Source organism: Rhamphochromis longiceps, linkage group LG7, assembly GCF_057381845.1.
Source record: "Rhamphochromis longiceps isolate RC_006_pf linkage group LG7, R_longiceps_female_GT1.1, whole genome shotgun sequence".
Lineage (NCBI taxonomy): Eukaryota > Metazoa > Chordata > Actinopteri > Cichliformes > Cichlidae > Rhamphochromis > Rhamphochromis longiceps.
Genome location: NC_140563.1, coordinates 48,460,675 through 48,485,237, shown reverse-complemented (window position 1 = coordinate 48,485,237; position 24,563 = coordinate 48,460,675). Strand labels below are relative to the sequence as shown.

Below are 24,563 nucleotides of genomic sequence, written 5' to 3'. Positions count from 1 at the left end.
CATTACAATACACAGCACTTTCTGGATCATTGCATGAACTTAAGGCACCTGGCAAGACAGCAGAAGACTACACAGGTAAAGACGAACAACTGCTCCTGGCACTGTGGTTAGCACCACCACACATTACTGGTTGAGTATTCACTGTAGTACATGCATGGGAAACCCTTTTGACGTGCTCCACAATGTAAATCTCTTTACTGCCAAGACACTGAAAGAACTGCAAGGCACATGCAAAAATTGAGTTTTGTTTTAGTGTTCCTTCACCTATAACCACCAAATCCCAAATGAGCGGCTATTGCCAGGCCCATCCCTCTCCTGGGGATGTATCAAAGAAGTATTTCATCAGGTGAGATTGCTGCCTGAAGATCGGCCTATATAGTGATTTCTTGGGTGTGAGAGACTCTACTACCTAGAGTGTGTGAGTTGATCCTCCTGTTTGGGAATATGTGTTCACCAGGTGGTGCCCTATATATACTCCATAGCTAATGGCTATGCATTATCACAACCATCAGGGAAATGATGACTGTTCTATCAAGCACTTCAAAGTAAACAACTAGCTTCTGTTTGCCAGAAAGGCCAAAGATGTCATCAACAAACAGAGGGGCTTATTAACTTATTAATGACTTGTTAGCTTTGACAGTGGACAAACTGTTAGCTGTGTCATTAGCCGTTTACCCAAGAAGATCATCAGCTAAACATACAGACATGTACCCCATACACCTGCCCTGGGACTGTGCTGGTCATCCCACATCCCACAGTTACGCTGTGCTATAAACTAAATTGCTTTCCTCCCTTTGCCCCCATTTCTCACAGGATTTACTATGAGGGTCAAGGTTCTTTTTCACCAAATCTTGGACAAAAAGCAGTAGTGGAATGACCTTTTAGACAATAACATGCTTACAGCAATGGAAATTTGCTAACATGACCTGCAACACTTGGATGACAAAAGACTGTCTTGCTGCTATGTGAGTGCAGCTCTTGACCGTGCAGCCAGTAAGTGGGAGATTTACATCTTCTGAAATATACCCTGGCATACAGGCGGTTGCATGGGATACCTGCTCACAGACAGGAAATAGGATACAGGTGATAACTCAGAAAAACATCCTATTAATTTGTAATAACCATTTCCTCTAAAGGGACAGCGAATCCAGTTCATGCCAGCCAAACCCCCAATGCATAAGTTGTTCACTACTAACCATTTCCCTCTATGTAAGGGTCGACACTGTTCTTTCTGGCAGTCATCTGATCATGCGCTGCACAGAGTTCATTCAGTTGTTCTTTTTCACACACGCATCATCTCCAACATCCAACCCTTGAAGCAATTCCCATAGATCTATTTGCAGATTTAATTTAGCCGCTTTTCAAGTTGAAACTCTAGCCAGTCCAGCTGTGTTTGTGATTGAAACTCATGCCATCTGTGCCCCAACAATAAACCCTCTTTCAAAGTCTTTCGCTCTTGCATCTTCAGACAAGACCAGAATCCCTTTGGGCAGCTAAGCATTTCATCCATGACACAGCATCTATCCAAATGTTAACTGTTTAACTGTATCATACATTGAGCATGTATGGTTATTTAGGTTTATCGTTTAGTTTGTGATCCACTGGGATGTTTCAGTGCAAAGAGTTGTCTTCATAAAAAATGTAATGGCTATACGTAAGATTTAAGCTCATTCTTTAGATATTATATGGCATCTAAAATACTTTTGGTTAATGTAATTGTAATGCCCTGTGATCATTAATGAGACTTTATGATGAGTGTAAGTCAGCAATATAGTTTGAAAGTAAAGTCCAATTCTAATGAATTACTTTAAAAATGCTATTATATAAACATTTCTAGGCACTATGTAAGGGTTATTAGCAATTATATGATAAATATAATTGCTGCATATGTAGAATAATGCTACCTAAAAGCAGTGCAATGCTAAACTTATACATATGTTATTTCAACCAGTTACACTATTAAAACTTTGCTAAAAGCTGCCATTAATGGGTATAAACATTTTTTCAATCATATATCAATTCATTACTATCATTATTTTTAAGGTACTTATATGTATTTATATGACCTTCTTACAAAACGTTAGTGAGGTTTTTCCCCACTGTGCATAAAATCATACCTTGCTGATAGAAAAAAGATGACATATGGTTGTTTGTCTTTGTGTGGCTGAACTTCATTGCTGCAAGCTAGGACTCCAGTGGGGAGGGAGGGTCATTTAGGAATGAAAATAAGATACCCAATGGAGTGTTTTAATAGAAAGAAAATGTCAATTTTACGAATGAGTGTGTTCCCGTGGAAATGTGTGATTATGCAGCAAGACGTATGATGAGGAACTGGCTGTGTGAATGTGTGCTTGCATGCTATCTTGACTGTATGTGAGTCTGCATGTGACTGAGCGGCTGACTGTGTCGCGTACTCTATAGTCATTCATGCATGAAGTGTGCAAGTGTGCATTCCTACAGGGTGTGCTTACTGCATCCCTCACAAGGTCACCTATCCATACAGTTACTCTGGGCAGATTTACACCAGCAATCAATATGCACATTTCCTGATGATGCTGCAGTGCTGTGGGTGGTGGTAGTGTACCAGCAAGAGTCATATGATCCTTTTTCTCATCTCTCAGTCTAGTCTTGTGAGCCTTGTGTAGGGCAAGAGAAATTTAACATGTATACAATATGACCCAGATTTCTGTCGTCTGCAGAAGCCAAGTTCGGAGCAGTTTACATCTAATTTGCATTTGCCACAAGCAAGCATGACAGATTTTATATTCAGTGTTGCTTGAGTTACAACACTCGAGGGTGCCAAGTTTATAATTAGAAATGCCCTAAAGTTGATCTTTTTTTTTTCCGTATCACTTAAAACTAAAGAGTTACATTAATAATGTCTTTTACACTTGACACATGTAGATATTTAAATATTCATACAGAGAATTTTATAAATGTTCAAGGGAAATGTGCTACTACAGAAAAAAAAACGTGGTTGCTCCGTGCCTCCAGTGTGACTTAGAGGAACACTCTAGCCACACGAAAAATGATATGAAGTAGGCAGAAAAGTGTCCTGAGAGAGTTTTCACTACCAGGGTGAAGAATTACAGAGGAGCACGTCTCTTCTTTTCTATGTAGCCATAAATAGCAAGTCATTAAGAAAATGGCATGTGATGGGCAGATTAGGATGGTGCAGCAGAAGAGACGTGTAATGAAGACAGTTGAACCTTACAGTAATCTTCCCTGTCCCACTCACCCATCTTATTGCCTCATACATTGTTTTCCTTATCTCACATAGCTTCAAACCACCTTTTATTTCTCCTTGTTCTTTCTTGCAACGGAGACTAGAATAATGTGTGGTTTGGTTTCAGAGAAACATCCTTTTCAGTATAGCAGTATAGAAGTAAGATCATACTACTCCCATGACAACTTCAAGGAATTGTAGAAATAATGACAGCTTCCTATGCTGTGTAATTTTAATGAACCTGACAAAAAGTGATTTTATTGCACGCTGAAGCAGTCGATACACACTGAATCATATGTAGAGATAGGGAGATGTTTTAGGTGACAAATGACAAAGTTATCTAATACAAGGCATAAGGGGACGGTATTATGATACATCTGGAGAGATGTATTAATAAAAAGATAGGTATACACTGGCCTAAACTCATGGATGCATTTACCTTTTGATACATGTGTGCACAAACTATGAGCAAAGCTCACATAATAGCAGTTTTACAGCTACCTTTTCCGTGTTTTATCCCTAATAATTCACAGTGCTTTAGAGTCTATTTTGTATAATAATTTTATATGAGATTCTTTTTTTCCATTGCACAGTTTTCACGAAATGACCTTTACCTATGATTTTAACTGCCAAATGTTCCTCTTTGTATTAAAGAAATTCCAGTTGGCGCTTAATGAAAGGCAGGTACATTAGAAAGGTCAGCTATAGATGTGAAGTGAATGGGCCTGTGTGCTGGAAAGGCAGATACCCAATTAAAGCAAGTTAACTAGGCCAATTCAAATCAAATAAAGTGAGAAAGATGACGGACTATAAATACATAGCTTGAGATGTAAACGTGCAAATCAAAATTTTCAGATGTGCTTGAGGTCAAAATGTTTCATGGGGTAGCTACTTAGCCACTGATCATTACATATGCAACCGGTTCCCAAGAAACAAGCAACATGATTGAGTCTGAATGCACAGACACACTGTATGCAAACACACACGTTACCCACAAGTACCCACACATACTACATGCACCTGATGTACTGCAGCTGCATGGTATGTATATCATGAAGCTATATTTTGCATTTTGAAATACAGAGAACTTTGCACAGGAAAAACGTAGGTTTGTTTTTTTTTTTTTTTTTAATATATGGGGCTCGGGGAATAATATATGTGCATTAAGTCACCAACAGAACCTGCAACTTTAGATCTCCTGTGCATTATCTCTTATTTACTTGGTTAGATGATTTTCTTGGTGACAGATGACAATTAGATGGTTGTTCCAGAACTATGGTTTCTGTCTGTGGACTGTTATACAGTCCGGGCCCAGTGGGATTCCACTGTTGTGTTCTGCTTAATAATCCAAATCCTCTAAGTCCCCCTTGGCCCACTTCAGTCCTTTGATTGCTCCTTGTATTTTTATTACGTTACACTCCATTTTCATAATCTGGTGCATAGCATTCTTATGGTGTGTGGTGGAGAAAATGAAAAGACAGAGCCTAACAAGTAATGCACTACGCTCTCCTAAGGTCATCCAGATTACAAGGGTCAGTCTCTAATCCTTAAAGCCGGGTGTGCTCTTAATTTGGAACCATAATTCTTGGAGCAAATAACTCCATAGAAAAATGGCTGTGAAGAAAAATGGCAAGAAGCAAGTGTTCATATATATGCACACAATTTGTGTGAGAGTAAAGATCTAAATATGCCTTAGCTTGCCCATGAAATCACCTATTTTGTCACATGGGAGATGTCCCGAAGTGACAGGGGACAGATATCCACCTTTGTTCAGTCACCCTGGGTCGTGCAATACAACCTTTTGAAGGAGGTCATTCATTTCACAATAAGAACAACAAAAAGGGAGGAAAAGAGCTGGGTCAGCAAAAATGTGAATGGCACAGTGTGACTGCGTCGTTCTGTTATCAGTTCAGATGCACACATTAGTCAAGTGCACCTCAGCACCTCAAAACTTCAAAACCTTTGCCATTCAATTCTTTATTTCTTTTAACCAAACTAATGAATTGTGGCTAAAAACTGCAAGGAGGTGATCATTATTACCTCATTAATAGTTTTTAAAAGTCATACATGCTAACCTTTGTTGAAAGGAAATTTCTTTGAATGTGATTCAAATTAAACTGGAATAAGCCCTTATATTATGAAGACAGTAAAATGTGAATTTCTAATCTGGAAAGCAGGAGTTCAGTTACTTACAGTGCTGTAAACAGCAGGTACTGTATGCGTTTTAATTTAAAATAGTAAAGCTTCAGTGGATCAACCACTTTTTCCCATTTGTATCTTAAAGGAAAAGACCAGTAAAACATTTGGTGGTAGCAATACCAGAATGCTAGCGTGACATTTTTAAATAGTATTTCCAATCTCTGTATGTTTCTTTCACACTCCATTCATTTAATTTCAGTCATTAAAATGTTGTATATTTTTAACAAATAATATGCAACAATGGCATACCGTAATCTACAGATAAAGAATGTCAGCGTTATCGTCAAATATGAAGAACAAACAAAACAAAAACAAAAAAGCTATTGCATCTCTAGCATGTGCCCTAATATAGCAAGATTTATTCAAGAGCATATTGATTGAATATGAAGATTATATAGTTCTACTCCAGTCTGTCCCTGTCTGTCTTCTGATTTTGCCGCCTGATGCCAGGGGTAGATTTACATCTGTCTAATTTCGTGCTTGTCAGCCCACCATCTGGTATGGTATCAAAATTAAAGACAGGAAAAAATGATATCACACTGTCAATCACACACACACACACACAAATGTGCAATATAAGTTACTGAAGCTGTCTGTGGTGAAAATTCATCTCACAACAGATATGAATGTGATGGTTCTGCGTCTTGACCCAGTGTTTTGAATCTTGTATAATCATTATTGTGTGAGTGTCTTATGTTTCCTCGTTTAGTTTTCTTGCACTTATGATTGCATTTTTCTCTGTGGTTTTGGTTTAGTTCCCTTTAGTGTTTCCCTTCCCCTGTGTTTTGTCCTCAGTGTGTCCTGTAGATGTCAGTCTTGTTGTCATGCCATGTCATCTCGTAGCCTTTGTCTCTGTGTTCTGTCTTCAACGTTCCCTCAGCCTCCCCAGCCTGTCTAAAGCCCTCTGTGGATACAAAAGCTCACCTTGTTTTTCACACATTTTAATGAGTTCAGTTTTAAATCATTTTTGTTTGCAATATATAATCTTGTAAGGGCACAAAACTTTTTAAATTGGCATAATCTCAAACCAAATCTAAAAATGAAGCATTGATACAATATGTAAAATATTCTAAGAAGTTGCATTTCAATCCAAACCGTGATATATTCTCAATCCAAATATTTTTCACTGTTCAAAGGCAGGTTTGTCTGCGCCTCCTCTACCCCACATAGCTCCTAACAAATATTATTGCACTATTTAAAACTGGAAACAGTCTTTTATGTCAGGAATTTCAGGGATCTTTTTGCTTAAATGGGTAGTTTCAGAAGCCCTTCCATCATATCAGATGTTGGAATGTGTAAAAATGACTAATTTGAGGACTTGCAACATGTGGATCATTGTTTGCAAATTTTGTTGCTTTGTTTAAATTTCTTTATATTTATTGATTCATTTGTTATGCCTCTGAGATAAAAAGATTCTTTCAAAATCCTTGACACAGGTTTGACTAAGCCAGGCTAGATTTCTGATTTCAATACTTTCTGTTATGCTTACATTGTTTTATTTTTGTTCCGTTCTCTATTTTTTTGTCATAGATAAAGATGTTTATTGTTTTGTTGTTTGGAACAGAACAATCCCATAGTTCAAAAATATTCCTCCTGCAAAACAGCTTAATTTCTCCCCCCCCCCCCCCCCAAAAGATCGCATCCTTGTGGCAAGATGAACATCAGCCTTGTGGAAAAATAACCGAGTCAGTTAGTTCTCAATACATTATTTGCCTGTTGGTGTAATAACAATAGTGTGAATGCTGTACAGTCTGTACATATGAGAGTCTAAGTAGCTCAAACATAATAATACACCTAAACATTGTTAAAGGGTGGTTTGTTGTGTGATGGCTTCTTTTAAATGAGGAATACTTCATCGAGCAGAGTACAGTGAAAGCACAATAGATGAAACAAAGATATGTAGTCGTGTAATAGTGTAGTAATACTTGAACACAACGGGCACGCAGACGTTTGTATGCCCGCACGCACACAAGTACAGAAAGTGAATCTGATATGTGTTTTTCATTTGAGTCCTAATTCTCTTGCAGGTGACAGAGACACGGACGGGCCCGCTGGGATGCAGTAGCTATGACAATCTGGACTCAGTTAGCTCAATCCTTCTGCAGAGCCCTGAGAGCAAGCTTCATCTACAAGGTAAACACTGCCCACATTCATCCCCAGAATGCTGGCTGTCACAAAGAAGGAGGGTCAAACTCTCGCTTGACCTCTAAAATGAAATGACATCTATACACTTAGATGAAATAGTCTGAGGTGGACTAAAGAAATGGCTTGTGGTTTCTGAAGAATTGAAAGTCAATGCATTTTTTAATTGGCACTGGGATGGGGATAGAATTGCTCCCCATTCCCATCTGGGGATTTCAGCACAATGTTCTGGTTATAGACGTGCGCTTGTGTTCTAATGTGATTGTGTCTTAAGTCTTTCTAAGCTTTGATCAAAGACAGGTCTCCAAAACAGTTGTTTGAACAGTGCAAACTAATCAGTTATGAGAGTACAAAGTAGCACTTTCTGTGTAGCTGCAATGTGTAAAGGGACAAATGAAACAAGGTGTTTAGACAGTGTTTTTATGTTTGACAGTGCTAGAGCCATATAATGGTTTATAGGAACAAGCTCGCTATTTATACAGGAGTTTCTTTCATTAGGATTTGTCAGTATTTGAAAATGAATCTACTTTGCTCATGGATCATACGTTGGTCAGTGCACACAGCAAATTTACCTATGAATGGTGATGTTCTTTTAAATTAAAATAGGTCTGTCTTTCTAACAGAAGTAACAATTAGCTTAAGAGAGGAATTACATGCAGTGTCAGTCACCCAGGGGAAAACGAATGATGAAAGACTCTGTAACTGTGGTCAAGTGTTTGAGAAGTGTGATTGCTTCTTTGATTTATTTCAGTTTATGCAGGTTATTAGAACTAGTTTGAAAATCACATAGGCCTATTTTTAATCCACACATCTCCATCTCCCTCTCAGAAGGGATCATTATTCCTTCTCCAAAGTCAGAAAACTAAGTGGTTTGTCAAAGAAACACTTTTAAGTCCTTGGCTGCCACTTACTCAAAGCACTCTATAGGTTTTGGGAAAAGCTTTATTGTCATGCACCAAATGTATTAGCCTTGTGCTTTGAAGAGTGCTTTGTCACAGAATTGATAGATGACAGGCCCGGAAAAGATTCTTTCTTTTGGTTTGATAATAACTCCACTAGAAAGCGAATGCTTTTATGATTGGTTACAGGCTTAGCAATTTTTATTAAACTAAATTATATTGGTGTGTGTGTGTGCGTATGTGTGTGTAGTGTGTATGCTTATGTGTACCAGAGAGCGGTGGTGGAGGCGGGGGTGTTAAGAGTTTGTCTGAAAATGTGTTCTTTGGAGAGCAATCATTGTTTCTGCTTTTAATTAGAGGACAGCTGATGGTGTAACTTCTTCAATAACTGTGGTGCTCTTCAAAGTGATGGCACTTCACTCAGCCCATGAAGAGGGATGTGGCCAGTAGAGAGCTTTTAAGGTCTATGCTGATCAAATATGTTAATAATGAGACCCAACCATTTAATACAACTTATAGTTGTCAAGAAAATGGTTCAGTTTAGATGACTTTATTTTTTTTAGTTTAGTTGTAGTTTATTTATTTTTTTTGTCTCTTATTAAACAATATATTTTTCTCAGATTAGAGTAGCCATCTATTTTTGTAAAGAACATTTGTTTGCAGTCTAAGAGTCGGTATGGCTTCACTTTACATGCCTACATGCCGTTTTCCGTCATTAACAACATAAACACAAACATCGAGGTAGTCTTTATCTTGATCTGTGAGGCACTGCTGCAAAAAAGTTGGACTCTTTGCCATCCTAATTCAGAAAAAGTTTGGACTTGGAGGAAAATACAAATAAATGCAGAATGCAATGATTTGCATTTAAAGATTGTGGAACAATTTCAGAATAATGTTCTCCGGTGTAAAATTGCAAAGACTTTCATCATCTATAGTCCATAATATAAAAAGATGCTGAGAATATGTAGAAATTCAGCAAGAGTTTTGCCTTTCTGAGAGATGAAGTGGAAAATTAGTGTTGGGTGTGATAGAGTTGTATTGTTGATTGTCATTTATGCTTAGAAATATTTACTTATATATGCTTAGAGTTTTGTAATTAGTTGTAGATTGGTAGAGGTTTTGATCCTTGATAGTCTGCAAACTTTGTGTGTATTAGACAGCACTTTGGGAGCATGAGAGGTCATACCGTGTCTTATTGTTTTATGGTAGGATTAACGTAGTTGCGTCTGTTCTAGTCTAAGTGCTCTTTGTTTAGATGAACTGCAGGACTTCCTCACTGTGTTATCTAGGATGAACCATCTAGGGTGAGGGGGAGGCTACCCTCTTCCTGACCAAGGATGTTTGACCCTTTGATCAGCAGTCCACACACACACACACACACACACACACACACACACACACACACACACACACACACACACACACACACACACACACACACACACAGGCAAGGTACTCTTTGTGTATGTAGACGTCATATGTTAATGGACTTATGCATATTCATGTAACCTCAATAAAAGGACAGTGATACGGGAGAACGGACGAGAGCTACTGGGGTCAAGCGAAGGAACGGCGTTTGTCTGGTTCTCTCCCGTGCACGAGTACCATGAAGAAGTTTGCCTACTTGCGTCTTGCTTGCAGTGTAATTATATTGTCTTAACGTTCCAGCGAATAGGTTTATGCTACAAACCTATCAGGTGTCTGTGGTCTGCAGTCTCTCAAGCAGCATGACATTTAAAACATGTATGATTCTGTCATGGAAATCACTGCATGGGCTTAGAAAACACTATCAGGAATCACTCTCTCTGAGCAGAGTTCGCTGTGCCATCCATAAATGCAGGTTAAAGCTCTCTCATGCAAAGAAGATGCCGTATGTCCAGTAACACCATTGTCTTCTACAATACAGGGTGGGCCATTTATATGGATACACCATAATAAAATGGGAATGGTTGGTGATATTAAAGTCCTGTTTGTGGTACATTAGTATATGTGAGGGGGCAAACTCCTGAAGATGGGTGGTGACCATCTTGGATACAACTTTAGTTTTTTCAATTGGAAAAGGGCCATGTGACACATCAAACTTACCGGTAATGTCACAAGAAAAACAATGGTGTGCTTGGTTTCAATGTAACTTTATTCTTTCATGGGTTATTTACAAGTTTCTGACCATAAATAAAAATAAAATGTGTTCAATGTGCTGCCCATTGCGTTGGATTGTCAATGCAACCCTCTTCTCCCACTCTTCACACACTGATAGCAACACCGCAGGAGAAATGCCAGCACAGGCATCCAGTATCCGTAGTTTCAGGTGCTGCACATCTCGTATCTTCACCCCATAGACAATTGCCTTCAGATGACCCCAAAGATAAAAGTCTAAGGGGGTCAGATCGGGAGACCTTGGGGGCCATTCAACTGGCCCATGACGACCAATCCACGTTCCAGGAAACTGTTCATCTAGAAATGCTCGGACCTGGCACCCATAATGTGGTGGTGCACCATCTTGCTGGAAAAACTCAGGGAACGTGCCAGCTTCAGTGCATAAAGACGGAAACACATCATCATTTAGAAATTTCAAATATCCAGTGGCCTTGAGGTTTCCATTGATGAAGAATGGACCCACTATCGTTGTACCCCATATACCACACCAAACCATCACTTTTGTTGTTCCAACAGTCTTGGAGGGATCCATCCAATGTGGGTTAGTGTCAGACCAATAGCGGTGGTTTTGTTTGTTAACTTCACCATTCACATAAAAGTTTGCCTCATCACTGAACAAAATCTTCTGAGTGAACTGGGGGTCCTGTTCCAATTTTTGTTTTGCCCATTCTACAAATTCTGTGCACCGATCTGGGTCATCCTCGTTGAGATGCTGCAGTAGCTGGAGTTTGTAAGGGTGCCATTTGTGAGTAGCTAATATCCGCCGAAGGGATGTTCGACTAATGCCACTCTCCAGTGACATGCGGCGAGTGCTACGCTGTGGGCTCTGGCTGAATGAAGCTAGGACAGCCACTGATGTTTCTTCATTAGTGACAGTTTTCTTGTGTCCACATTTTGGCAAATCCAACACTGAACCAGTTTCACGAAACTTAGCAAGCAGTTTGCTAACTGTAGCATGGGAGATGGGTGGTCTCGTAGGGTGTCTTGAAATCTGCTGCAATGACCCGGTTACTGCGTTCACCAGATATCAACACAATTTCGATCCGCTCCTCACGTGTTAACCTCTTCGACATGTCAATGGCTGTGAACAAAGAGAAACTTGTAAATAACTCATGAAAGAATAAAGTTACGCTGAAACCAAGCACACCATTGTTTTTCTTGTGACATTAGGCAAGGCAAGGCAAATTTATTTGTATAGCACAATTCAACAACAAGGTGATTCAAAGTGCTTCACAGAGACATTAGAAACAAAAACAAATAAAAAGCATGATTTAAAATTGATTAAAACAAGCAAACAAACAAACTAACTAAACACACACATTTCACACCTGTTCGCGCGATCTGAACCCTTATCGTAAGGGGAGCTACCAGTCCTTCTGTGGACGAGCTACTTTCTATTTTAAATTCCCTGAATTTAAAATACTCTCTAGACCCAGTCTAGACCCAGTTGGGGAGCTACCCAGAGCTCTAATCCCACACCTGTTCGCGCGATCTGAACCCTTATCGTAAGGGGAGCTACCAGTCCTTCTGTGGACGAGCTACTTTCTATTTTAAATTCCCTGAATTTAAAATACTCTCTAGACCCAGTCTAGACCCAGTTGGGGAGCTACCCAGAGCTCTAATCCCACACCTGTTCGCGCGATCTGAACCCTTATCGTAAGGGGAGCTACCAGTCCTTCTGTGGACGAGCTACTTTCTATTTTAAATTCCCTGAATTTAAAATACTCTCTAGACCCAGTCTAGACCCAGCTGGGGAGCTACCCAGAGCTCTAAACCCACTTAACAAACAAACAAACAAACAAAAACAGTATATAAAATCAAAACCGATAAAATCAGAACAGTAGATAAAATCAGTAGTTAATGTAAGTTTTGAAATTTAAGCTTAACAAACAAACAAAACAGTATATAAAATCAAAACAGATAAAATCAGAAATAGATAAGATCAGTAGTTAGTGTACGTTTTGAAATTTAAGCTTAAAAGTGTGGATTTGGTGCTTTATTCAAATGCAGCTGAGAACAGGTGAGTCTTCAACCTGGATTTAAATAAACTGAGTGTTTCAGCTGATCTGAGGCTTTCTGGGAGTTTGTTCCAGATATAAGGAGCATAAAAGCTGAATGCAGCTTCTCCGTGTCTGGTTCTGACTCTGGGAACTGATAAAAGACCGGATCCAGATGACCTGAGGGATCTGGAAGGTTCATACTGGGTCAGGAGGTCACTGATGTATTTTGGTCCTAAACCATTCAGAGCTTTATAGGCCAGCATCAGAACTTTAAAGTCTATCCTCTGACGGACAGGCAGCCAGTGTAAAGACCTCAGAGCTGGACTGATGTGGTCCACTTTTTTGGTCTTAGTGAGGACTCGAGCAGCAGAGTTCTGAATGAGCTGTAGTTGTCTGACTGATTTTTTAGGTAGACCTGTAAAGATGCTGTTACAGTAATCAAGCCTACTAAAGATGAATGCATGGACTAGTTTTTCCAGGTCCTGTTGAGACATTAGATCTTTTATCCTTGATATATTCTTGAGGTGATAGTAAGCTGACTTTGTTATTGTCTTAATGTGTTTTTCTAAGTTTAGGTCTGCATCCATCACTACACCCAAATTTCTCGCCATTACCAATAAGTTTGATGTGTCACATGGTCCTCTTCCTATTGAAAAAACTAAAGTTGTATCCAAGATGGCTGACTTCTAAATGGCCACCATGGTCACCACCCATCTTGAGGAGTTTGCCCCCTCACATATACTAATGTGCCACAAACAAGACTTTAATAACACCAACCATTCCCATTTTATTATGGTGTATCCATATAAATGGCCCACCCAAAGGGTGCTGAAAGGCGTATGCAGGTTGTGAAGTAGCACTTCCTTCCGTCCAGACAATGTCTTATATAGGGAAGGTCTTGCATAGTTCAGCATGCTAAATGCATGGTGCAGCTGTTACACCACTGTGGCTTTGTCCAGGTGCTGAACTGATCTGCCCGCAGTCTTCTGATGTCATTGCACAGTGGCCTTTGCTTGATGTATGCACAGTGACTGTATGTTTAATAACTTGTTGTACACGCAGGGGTAGCACAGTTAATGTGGGGAAAATTATGGATTTATAAAGTAATTTTACAGTGGAAATAAAGTGTAGGGATTAAAACAATCAATCCATAATTGTAATACAACTCATGCATGATTCTAAATAAAAATAATATTATTTTTTCAATTATAAAAGAAGTCAATAAGCAAAAAATGTATAGCTAGAAATAGACAATACCAGGAGTGTTGCTCTGTAGCTGATTAATAGTTGAGCAAATAAATGGCTGAACATATTTTTGTGACTAATATATGGCTGCTAGGGTATACTACTTATTGTTCGGCTATTTAGGTTATTTCACATTGCTGCTAGTACGAGGATTGTATTATGTCATTTAAATGTTTGTCACATGATGGTCAGATTAAAAACAAAACAAAAACCACGCCAGTGTGTTGCTTTAAAACTCAAACAGTTTAGGTTATATTAATATAAAGGGAAGTCTTTATGGACATCTCTCTTTGGTGGAGGGTTCATCAAAAAAAAGAAGAAAGGTCTTGGTGTAAATTACCAAAATCATTATCATGACCAAAAGAGTATTTGTGAAGGAGAGTAGGCACTTAGAACTGGCTTTGGTCTCAACTGCAGGTGGGAAGTGATGAATTATATCTAGTTTCAAGTACCACACGGTGGGGAGAACACTGGTTTTCAAGAGACGAGCTGAGTGAGTAGCCGTGATTTAGCCTGTCTCGGACCAACTCTTAATAAATGAAGGGGTAATGAATGTGTAAATGATCCTGGATTCTCCTAATCCCACCACCCACATCAAGCAAACAACATATTCAGCAGAAAAAAAACGACAATGCATATAAAATCCAGGAGCCCCATGGGTTCAGTGGGATAATTGCTTTCATTGTTCTGCAGTTCCTTCAGCTAAACCGATACCGATGACATTTAGATAAGTGGAAGTGACATACATAATCAGAACACACGAAATATAAATTGTCATCTCAGCAGCATGTTTTTCTTGTTTCTCCACTGTGAGGGAGGACTGTAAGTGTCATGGTGGCTCCAAAAGCATTTTTTTCCTCTTTAGACAAACACAGTTCAATTCTCTGCAAGATTTACTGTGTCCCTAGACTGGCCTTTACATTGAGTGGCCCAAAAAATAACAGCTTTGACAGCATTGTCCTCTTTTTACAATACACCATAAATGAACTTCTCAGACTGTCCCTTGAGGAAGATGACATTGGCTGGGTCCAGTGCTACTCTAATAAGCACTAGCAGCTCTCAGCACATCTAATGAACGCCCACCATGTGTCTCATTTACAAATGCCTATTGACCTTTTACCAGACAATTAGCTAAAATGCTAACTTTTGGCATTTAAACTGTGGGGAGGAGTCACAACTGGCCAATGTGGAAGATCACAGATCACTGCCTGCTATCTAATATGAAAATACACATCACCATGCAACATCTACGTACTTGATTCATTTATCAGCGGGAAGTGTGAGCACCTCTATAAAAGCAGACATTTTGACAGTTTGCTGGCCTGAACCATTCAGGTGTGTGTTAACACAATATTCATCCCAGGAGTGAACATCCCAGCAAATTCACCCCAAGGTCAGACCCTGCAATCCTCAGAGAAATTGCAAAAAACCTAAGAGCTGCTTCTCAGACTCTACAGGCCTCAGTTAGCATGTTAAATTTAAAAGTTCATAACAGTACAGTTAGAAAAAGACTGAAAGAGCATAGTTGTTAGTTTGAGATGCCAGGAGAAAATCTCTTCTCTCTAAAAATAAAAAAAGAGAGAGACTCAGCCTGAATCTTTTTGCATCCTGATGAAGTCTGGATGGTAAGAAAGATAACATACGCAAAGTGGTTCATTTCATTATTCAAGTTTTTATGATTTTTCCATGTAGCTTCTCCTGTTTACATATATTTTCTGTACTATCTGCACTAGAAGTGCATGGGGAAAGTGCTTTTGAAGGAGCTGGCTACAGAAAGCAATTCTGAACGACACTTTTAGATGGTACACCTCCAGAATTCCTGTTTGCGTTCTGTTTAATATGTAAGTGATGAAACTGTAGTCATTTGTGATGATCCAAAATAAGACTTTTCAAGTACATTTTGTTCTCAGTTTTGTGTTTTTTTGTGTTATTATTCTATTTGTGTTCATTTGTCTTAACTCACCTTTTTCTCAGTTTCTCCACTCTGTGTTTTTTACCATTGTTTTTCATGCTATTTTTTAATTTAACTCTTCAGCAATCCAAATCATATTCCATATTGTGTACACTGGGCATTTATGTGTGAAGCTTATGCCACGTCTTCTTCATTTTATGTGAATGAATAGACGGAAATGAAAAAAGGGTAATCTAGACCAGCCATTTTAATTGCTTATGAATTAAATAAAAGGATCATATTAATATGCAGGGTCACATGAGTTACAACACAGATGCATTAATAGAAAACCCACTCTATTTCATTCTTCTATTTAAACTTTTAATCATGACTTTTTTCTGGTTTTACTATTGTATTTTTTAAATCCAGACCTCTGTACTTTATCAGGTTACAGGCATACATGCCATATGCACAAATAACCAATCACAAACCTGTGATCTGTTTTTTTTTTTTCCAGTTTTTTTTTAGTAATTTTATTCGGTAGGATTAGGTCCAGAACCTGTCACAGGCTGGGTCTTCGACCCAGCACTTTGAGTTTTCTTTGTATTGTTCTTATTTTTTGAGATGTTGTTAGTTTTGTGTTATTTCCTATTTGCCTTTAGTTTAGGCAGTTATTGTTCCTGGGTTTTCTATGTTTGAGTTCTTGCATTATTCATCACGTATTTGGTATGTTAAGTTTGTATTGTCATGTCTAGTTTTAGTGTTTCCTGTTTTATTCTGACAGTGTCATGTGTTCTTTGGTCATTGTATTTAGTTTCACTCCTCCTGGTCCTGTCATTAGATTCATGTCAGTCAGCTGTTTCCTCATGTGTCTCCACTTCCCCTGATCACCTCATGTGTGTATTTAAGCCTTCTGTTTTCTGCATGTCATGGTCGGGTCGTCTGTTTATCTTACCAGAGTTACAGTTACAGTCATAGTCTTCGCCTGTTTTTCCACCATAGTCATAGTTACAGTCTTTGTCATAGTATGTCATAGTCTTTGTTTCTTAGTGGGTTTTTTGTCAGTTTGCTTTAGGTTCCTGGTTTTAGCCCTGCAATCATCCAAATAAAGGATCGCTTTCTGTTTAAACTTACAACTCCTCGTCTTCATCTGCCTTTGGGTCCTGTTTCCATTCACATCGGCGCACCCCGCCGTGACAGAACCACACTATGACTTGGAAAAAAAAAAGTTTAAAAAACAAAAGGAAGCAAGTAATATACAAGCTAGTGAATCTAGTTGTGGTCAAAATTTCTCCTAAAGACACCTAGACTGCCTTTCCAAAATATAAGAATTTTCAAGGGGAAATGTTTTTCCCCTCCTTCCCACCCCTGTGGTCTGCTCTTTGTAAGCTGTGGGGCTGTGAGCCAAAGATAACACATTGCGGATATGACACTCCCTGGATATTCCCTTTGCTTTAACTTAAATTTAGATTAGAATGTTGTAGTGTAATCTCACATCAAGGCAGCTACCTATCAAAGCCTAAACTCAGTTTTCTCCCACAGTTTTGCTTTGTACAATGTTTTTCAAATAACTCTTGTACTCGCTCTCCTTATTTTCTCACTTTCCTTTTCAGCAATCACCAGAATTAAAATTCATGCATGACTTAGCAAAGCTTTTATCTGTTAAATATGTACCCTCCCATTGCTTAAATGTAATATCACTGTGAAGGTTTCAGTATTACATTTTGCCTGGTTTGGCATCTGAGTGCATGCTATATGGAGTATTTTACTGGCAGTCCTTGGAGGATGAGTTATAAAAAAAGTGTTTTTTCTAGACACCCATGATGAAATCATAGATTCAACATAAATTATGGTATTAAGTTGCAGACAGTGATAATATTTGGCATGATACAGTTGTATTTTTTGTTGCAACCTAATCAATTATAATTAATAATAATATTATAACATAAAACCTACAAAGGCTTTCACCTTTAATGAATCTTGTTACGTTCCCCTGAGGGGTCTAGGCGGTGAGGGGGAAGTAACAAAAGGTGTCCAGGTCAGAAAAAGGAGTCAAGGAGGCAAAAGGGTTAAATTAAAGAGTTTTATTAAAGTAGCTCAACTAAGAGAGACGGACAAGCCGCTATCACCATTTAAGAAAAACAAACAAAACTCAGGCGTTGGTCAATAAAGTAAAACGTAAGCCAAAAAGAAAGAGAGCAGCTCACTAGCTGAAAACACGGACATGCAGCTCACTAGCTGAAAACCACCAAAACACAGCTCACAAGCTGTAACCACACTAATGGCACTCTGGCCCAGAGCTCACCTTTCCCTGGGCTTAAATACTTTTAATTACTGACGTGAGTCAGCTGTGTAACAGGGAAAGGTGGCACCTCAGGCAGAAGAGGTGGTGGGACACGCCCACACAGGCACCTTCAGGAGGAGGCCCTGCTAGGGCCGTAACAATCTTTTGAATGATTGGAACATACACTTTTTAGGAATTGGCTTGTTTGTGTTTTTTATTTTAGATCTGACTGAAAGATGCACACTATTTAGTTTTACTACAGCTGGGAGTTAAATATGCTTTTATTCTTCCTCATCAATTTGTTTTTTATTTGTTCATCCTCTCTCTAGGCTAACACCTAAAAACCTGATGATATTGGTTTTGGCTGAATTCTCACTTTCAGCCTCCTCTGGGACCTAGAAGTAAAAATAGCTTACTGAGGAATGAGAATTAAATGAAAGAGGGGATTAACACATGGTAGGTAAATAGTCTAGATTTGAATGGTTTTCTTGAACTCTTGCAGAGTGTGTTTCAGGTAGCGAGACAGGAATAACAAATCTATTCCCTGCCACCTGATAGTATTTATAGTTTATTAATTTAGAAAATGTATTTTTAAGTGGCAAACTAGTAGGAGCTTTAAATGCATTAGGGCAAAGTCATAGAATATTGTTTGTGCAATGTGATATCCTACACAGAGCGACAAAACGTGTACTGGGGCTGAAAATTGCAAATTGGTAACGTATATTAACTGCATCAACGAACGATAAAAGGCCCAGCAACCTCCACAACCCATTACCCTGCAAGGATCCAATCACCTCCAGTATGGCTGTCATAAATTAGCACCAAAACAAAAGCAAACTAATTTGCTTCTTTCAGTCCCCACTGCATGCTTTTCTCTTTCTCCGGTTTCCTCAAGAGCCTAAATTGGAAGAGCCATGAGCCTATCTTGGAAGATTTATGAATATGTTAGAATAGCCTGAGCCAACAGTTTTCAAAGTGGTGAAGTGAAAATAAATTAAACTGGCCCTGTAGGCAAGTCGTGCACCGAGTGATGAATTAGATACTCATTGCTCTGTCGCTCGATGCCTGTCCCTCTTTTCAAGTGAAAATGCTGCAAACGGGGAAAGACAAACAAGCATACAAATCAATTAAGTTTCTTTGATGATGGACTTGTTGAGAAATTGATTTGGGGACTATAAGTGTATTAGTAAACACACTGTTCTGGTTACCAGTGAATAATTTACTAAAGAAAAATATCTGATGTAAATCATAAAGAGAGAGGAGCACAACAATAAATCTACAAAGGCGTTTTCATCATCTTCCCCCCCAACTCAGTCAGCCTCTCTCTTTTTGCTCTGCTTCTTTTTCTGTACGCACAGAGATAGTAGTCCTGCTGCATTCATCTGTTTCTCGCTGGGTCCTGCAAAACTAAAATTATTTGACGACGTTTAGAAATTACAGGGTAACTTTGGCTATACCCCATGGTTTGTCGCAAATGTCTGTTGAATTGCCTCTCAGAAGGACCCATGCATTTTTGAGGCAACTCTCTCCTTTGTCAAAACACACATGCTATAACATAGGATCATTTTAAAAGTGGATGGCTGCGAACACGTTTTTCACTTCTCTCTAACATGCTAAAACCCCAAACCTGATGAAATCTTTCCATGTTGACCTGGAGGTCAGCTTTCAATTGGAAGTGGCCATTCAGGTGAAAGTTTCGATTTGGTCTAGCATGATCATAAATCTCTTTTTCTTTTCTGCTTAGTCTTGCTAGCTGCCGCTTTTGAAAATGCTGTGGTTTTCCACACAGTCATCCTTTTAAAATGAATTTTTCTCATCAGTTCAGTTAGAATTGTATGTATATATTTATTCATTTATTTATTTATTATTGCATTTGGAAAGACCCATGCAGCACAGGAAGTGCTTTTGCAAACGCTTTTTGTATTTGCTCAAATGGAAAGAAATGTTGATGTGCATTTACAGAAAAGTAGTTACTTTATAATAATGAGGAACACTTTAAATGATTTCCTATGAAGTCAGAAACTGCAATGTCCATTTGTGTTAATGCTGTTAGACTATTAGGAGTACATATAACTGTAATTTTCCTGATATTATCATTTAAGTTATTGTACAGTAGATTGTCTAGAATTCAGCAGGTTTATTTATTATAAGAAGAGTGTAAAGCAAAAAGGCATTTCTCAATACAAATAGATGAACAATATGTCTGCGTTTAGGGACGTTTGATGTAAAATTTGGACTTTTGATCTGATGTGTGTACACAGCCCATCGTGACACTTTGAGGGCAGTTGTATGTTTTATAACTGAAATGGGAATGTCAGAGCTTGTCATATGTCTGCCCCCCCTCCTCTCTGGGGTTCTCGTAAACCATGTGATTTCTGCAAGAGGCTGCAAAGGGTGTGCACGTGCGCATGTACATGGGCGTATGCGTTTCTCTGTGTGCATGCGCACGATTGTGTGACTAATACAATATCTCACCAGCCGAAGCCTACTACTACAACTGCTGTGCAGGGATACAAGGCAGCACATGACAGAACAGCTTGAACAGCGCAGCTGAAGTGCACATGCAGCCAACAGCAACCACCTATCTAATTACTTGCTGAAGCCGATTTTGTATTAGGACTAAAAATCATTTCTAAATTCTACTTAAATGGATGAACACTGTTAAAGTGTTAAAGTGGGGAAAAAAAGAAACACTACAAGTCTGCATTGGTGTCCTGTTGTGATGGTTTACAAAGTCAAAGGTGGGCAGAGAAAAGCAATCACCAAATTACTTTTTACTCTGACCCATCATGTATATCTGTGTTCTGTGTGCAGCACAACTGACAATAATTCAGCATCATGTCGAGCTCATCCACCTCTCTAGACCGCCTGCCCTGCTCAATTCAGCAACTGCTTCAGCATGCAATTTCAGCAATTCCTCTTTTTTCAGATAGCAGGGACAGCGAGCTCTGAAGGCCAAGACCATTTTTATAAGTAATTTGTGCTTTTACAATGATTGCTGCACCTGCGTCATCAAAGCTAAACTTATATAGAGATATTATGTGGGACATATGTTTGGTCTTTTCACGGACACATATCATGGATTTGCAGGCTCTTGCATCTCAGTACATCATAAGGTATGTTGTCATTTCATGAAATATCTTTTTTCTTTTTTTGCTATTTCATATATACACATTTTATTGTATGCTTCTGTACCACAAAAACCACAGGAAAGGAAGGAAAAAACATTTCAAATGTGTAAATACTAATTAAACTCACAAACAATTATTCTCCACAACATTTTTTTTTTTTAAAACGTACTGTAACGCTAAATTTTGACATCTCAAGCTGCTTCCCTCTAAAGTGCTTAGAACACTTACGATAATCTGTGATAATCTACTCACCAAAGATACACCAACACATTATCCATTTGAATGCTAAGTACACCTCATTCAGAACTTTAAAAAATGCTAACATATTCTGAGAGCTTAGAATAGCTCCAGTGGAACATGTTATCCTCTGTCAGGCCCAACACACACATACACCTACACACACAGAGGCAGAGACCTAAAGCGCTTTATGCAAAGAAATGAAAAGTGGATAAATAGCTACTTCAGCTGCACCTTTACCTCATAGCTTGCTAAGAAATAGGCAAACGCAGCAAATCTCATATGGTGTATTAAGTATATAGGATCAGCAAGAATGGCTGGGTAGGCCTAGACTGAAGAGAAACAGACTCTTATCCAGTTCAGAGGTCTTTGGTTTTGTATCATGGCTGTACCGATAACCTCCAATGGTAATTTAATGCCTCCATTGAAGTAATGCACTTTATTGCACCAGTGGATTAAGTAATGATTATTTTGTGAAATTGTGGCCACACAATGGTCAATTAATCTTTAATGAAACTGTAACTTATGAGGCGGAGCGTGGCTTTCCAATAAGCAGGCAACTGCTTGCCAAAGCAGTTACAAGCCTCAGTTGCGGCCTACACACCCTATCTATCACCATGTAAAAATAGAGCACTCTCGAAAAAGACACAATGAAAAGGCGAAGTCACACTTGCAGAGTCTCAGATTTTAGCATTCATGGAATGGTAGCGGGCCTATATCTTCCAAACTACGTGAAGAAAATATATCAGCCTCGGATGTATGCAATGAGATTAACTGCCATTTTGAGGTGCTATTTATTTATTTAGAGCAAGCCAGGCACATGGGTTGCAGGGAATTATTTGCACTGACAGAGCATGAAGTTGGGGGTTATCAAAGAGCTGCACAAGAATTCCAATACAGTACAGTTTCATTTCAGCATCTCCTCCTTAATCATGGTAAGTATAGCTCCAGTATGTAGTGTTTTCCTTGACATGCACCTGCCTCAGAGCCACATAGAGAGAAGGTTTAAACCTCATTCATTTTGAATGTATTCACGTGTTGTTGCACTAACACAGCAAAGCCGAGTAAGTCACAAAGATAAATGTTTTTACTCTGATTAGTTTCTCATTTCATTTTTGGCCTGCGGGTTTTAATTCTCTCTCTCATTCTGCAATGCACTAACAAACGCTGATGGATTTACTTTCTGTTCATGACATCATTCTGCACACGAGTAGAAGGACAAGACACCACATTTCCAATTCTTGAGTGTATGCTCAGTGCGAGAATGTAGAGGAGAGCAGACGAGGTGAAGAAACGGGAATGAGGAGAGTGATTGATGGAGTGAATGCGAGCCAAAGGATGATGGAGAAGAGTCAAAGGGTATGTGCATGTGTGTGGCCAGTAGGAGTGAGTGTAATGAAGTAAGACAGTGGAGATCTGTGGGAGGCAGAGAGAACGGGACATAAACAGTGAAAGAAGAGACTGGAAAACAAGAAACTGTAAGACAAATAGTTCCTGCTGCAATTGTCCTGTTGCAAGAGTGATATCGGAAAAAGAAAATATGTACATGTTGATGCAGAGATTGAGGTATGAGGTATGGTTAGACAGACGAGGGAAGGGGGGAGGGCTGAGGCACTCGGTGTTATTGTGCACCCGGCCGCTGGCACCAGCACTGTCAGTGAGCAGCGTTGATCCGTGAACTTGCCATCTGGATTTTCCCACAAATCACATTAAAGTTTCAAGCCCAGGAATACATCAAGCTAAATGAATATTGGATCCAGACAGGCCTGATGGAGAAAAAGCCCTGTGCAACCCAGCTCTTTTGTGGTCAGACATGATCTATTCATCCTCTTTACTCCCACCATCCCTTCTTCCTTCTGTTCTCCTCTTCCCTGATAGGCAGTGGTTCTGATGAGCTGTGCAGGAGAAAGGCACTTATTATTAAATAGGTACATATTACAAGTACAGACTCTAGGACAAAGAATATGCGAGTAATTAAATTGTTGCAAAAGGTAAAACTACTTGCAGAAACCTGAAATTTGATCTAAAGTAACATAATCTAAACAAAAATATCCCTGAATATCAACCTTTATATGAATTATAAAACACTGCAGATTGAAATAACTAAACACAGCGTGCATTAGTTTTAATTCTTTTACCTGAAATCAGCTTATGTTTTAGATCCCACTTATTAAGGCCTTAATCTATTTCTCAATTGCACACAGTTATACGTTTATTGTAGAGTATGTTGCAGCTAGAAATAAGGAGGATTAATTGCTGCATGTGCATACATAATAAGGGACACTGTTTGACACCCTGACAACACATTGAAAATGATTCATGAGCACAGTATGAAATTATATGCTTACTTTCCCTTTCATTTTAGCAACATTATGTTGACTTTGCATAAATGGATTTCAGTTTTCACCGAAAGGTGAAAATAATATGTGTGTGGCAAAAATAATGCAATCATTCATCATTCAATAACATGTTTTGTTCAGGTTCCTGGTTGCATATTTTCTGCTGAAGCGCTGTTTGTGCTCAAGTAAAAGCCATTAAGAAAATATGGCCTCGCCAAGATTCTGTTTCATACAAGAAGGAAAAAAATCTATTTAGTTCTTTTCCAATCCAGTGGCTTGTAGAGCTAGGGATTTATTTTCCCCAGGCTTGGACTGAAGAGAAAGCCTGTACTGTTAGTTGTCCAGGCTTCAGTTGTGTGAGATCCCCAGGGTGAGATATGGATTGGCTTGGAGTCTAGAAATTATAAATACCTTGTCAGTGATAGTGAAGGCTGAAGAGGTTCAGCTTCAGCTCTAAATTGGGCTGAAGAACACGCATTCAGCTATTGAGATTTCTCTATAATTAGCAGAATGCTGCATAGTTTGGGTATGCAAACCACAAGCAAGTATGAATGGTAAGACACAGTAAAGTACATGCATGCATGCTAGAAAACGAATGCTGTGGGAGATAGCTTCACTGCTATATGCGAACCAATACGACACACAAGAGCAGGCATAAATCAAGGATTTATACATTGTCATCGTGAGCGACCCACCATAGAACAAGCAGTTCTAGCTGAACAGAGAAGATTGCTGGAGCACATCCTTTAGAAAAAATAAATGAGTACTTATGACACAAAGCAATCTTAGTAGAGCAGTCAGTCAATTCATTGC

At 38.9% G+C, this 24,563-nt stretch overlaps 1 protein-coding gene across 1 annotated transcript in view; it reads left to right on the top strand.

The window, feature by feature from the left end:
* The window catches only part of brinp1 (bone morphogenetic protein/retinoic acid inducible neural-specific 1), a 116,402-nt gene that overhangs the window by 76,066 nt on the left and 15,773 nt on the right, over positions 1-24,563 (top strand). Inside the window, exon 5 of the mRNA XM_085413997.1 lies at positions 7,453-7,558. Coding sequence (XP_085270123.1) covers positions 7,453-7,558 — 106 coding nt within the window. The remainder of the gene's footprint in view (positions 1-7,452; positions 7,559-24,563) is intronic.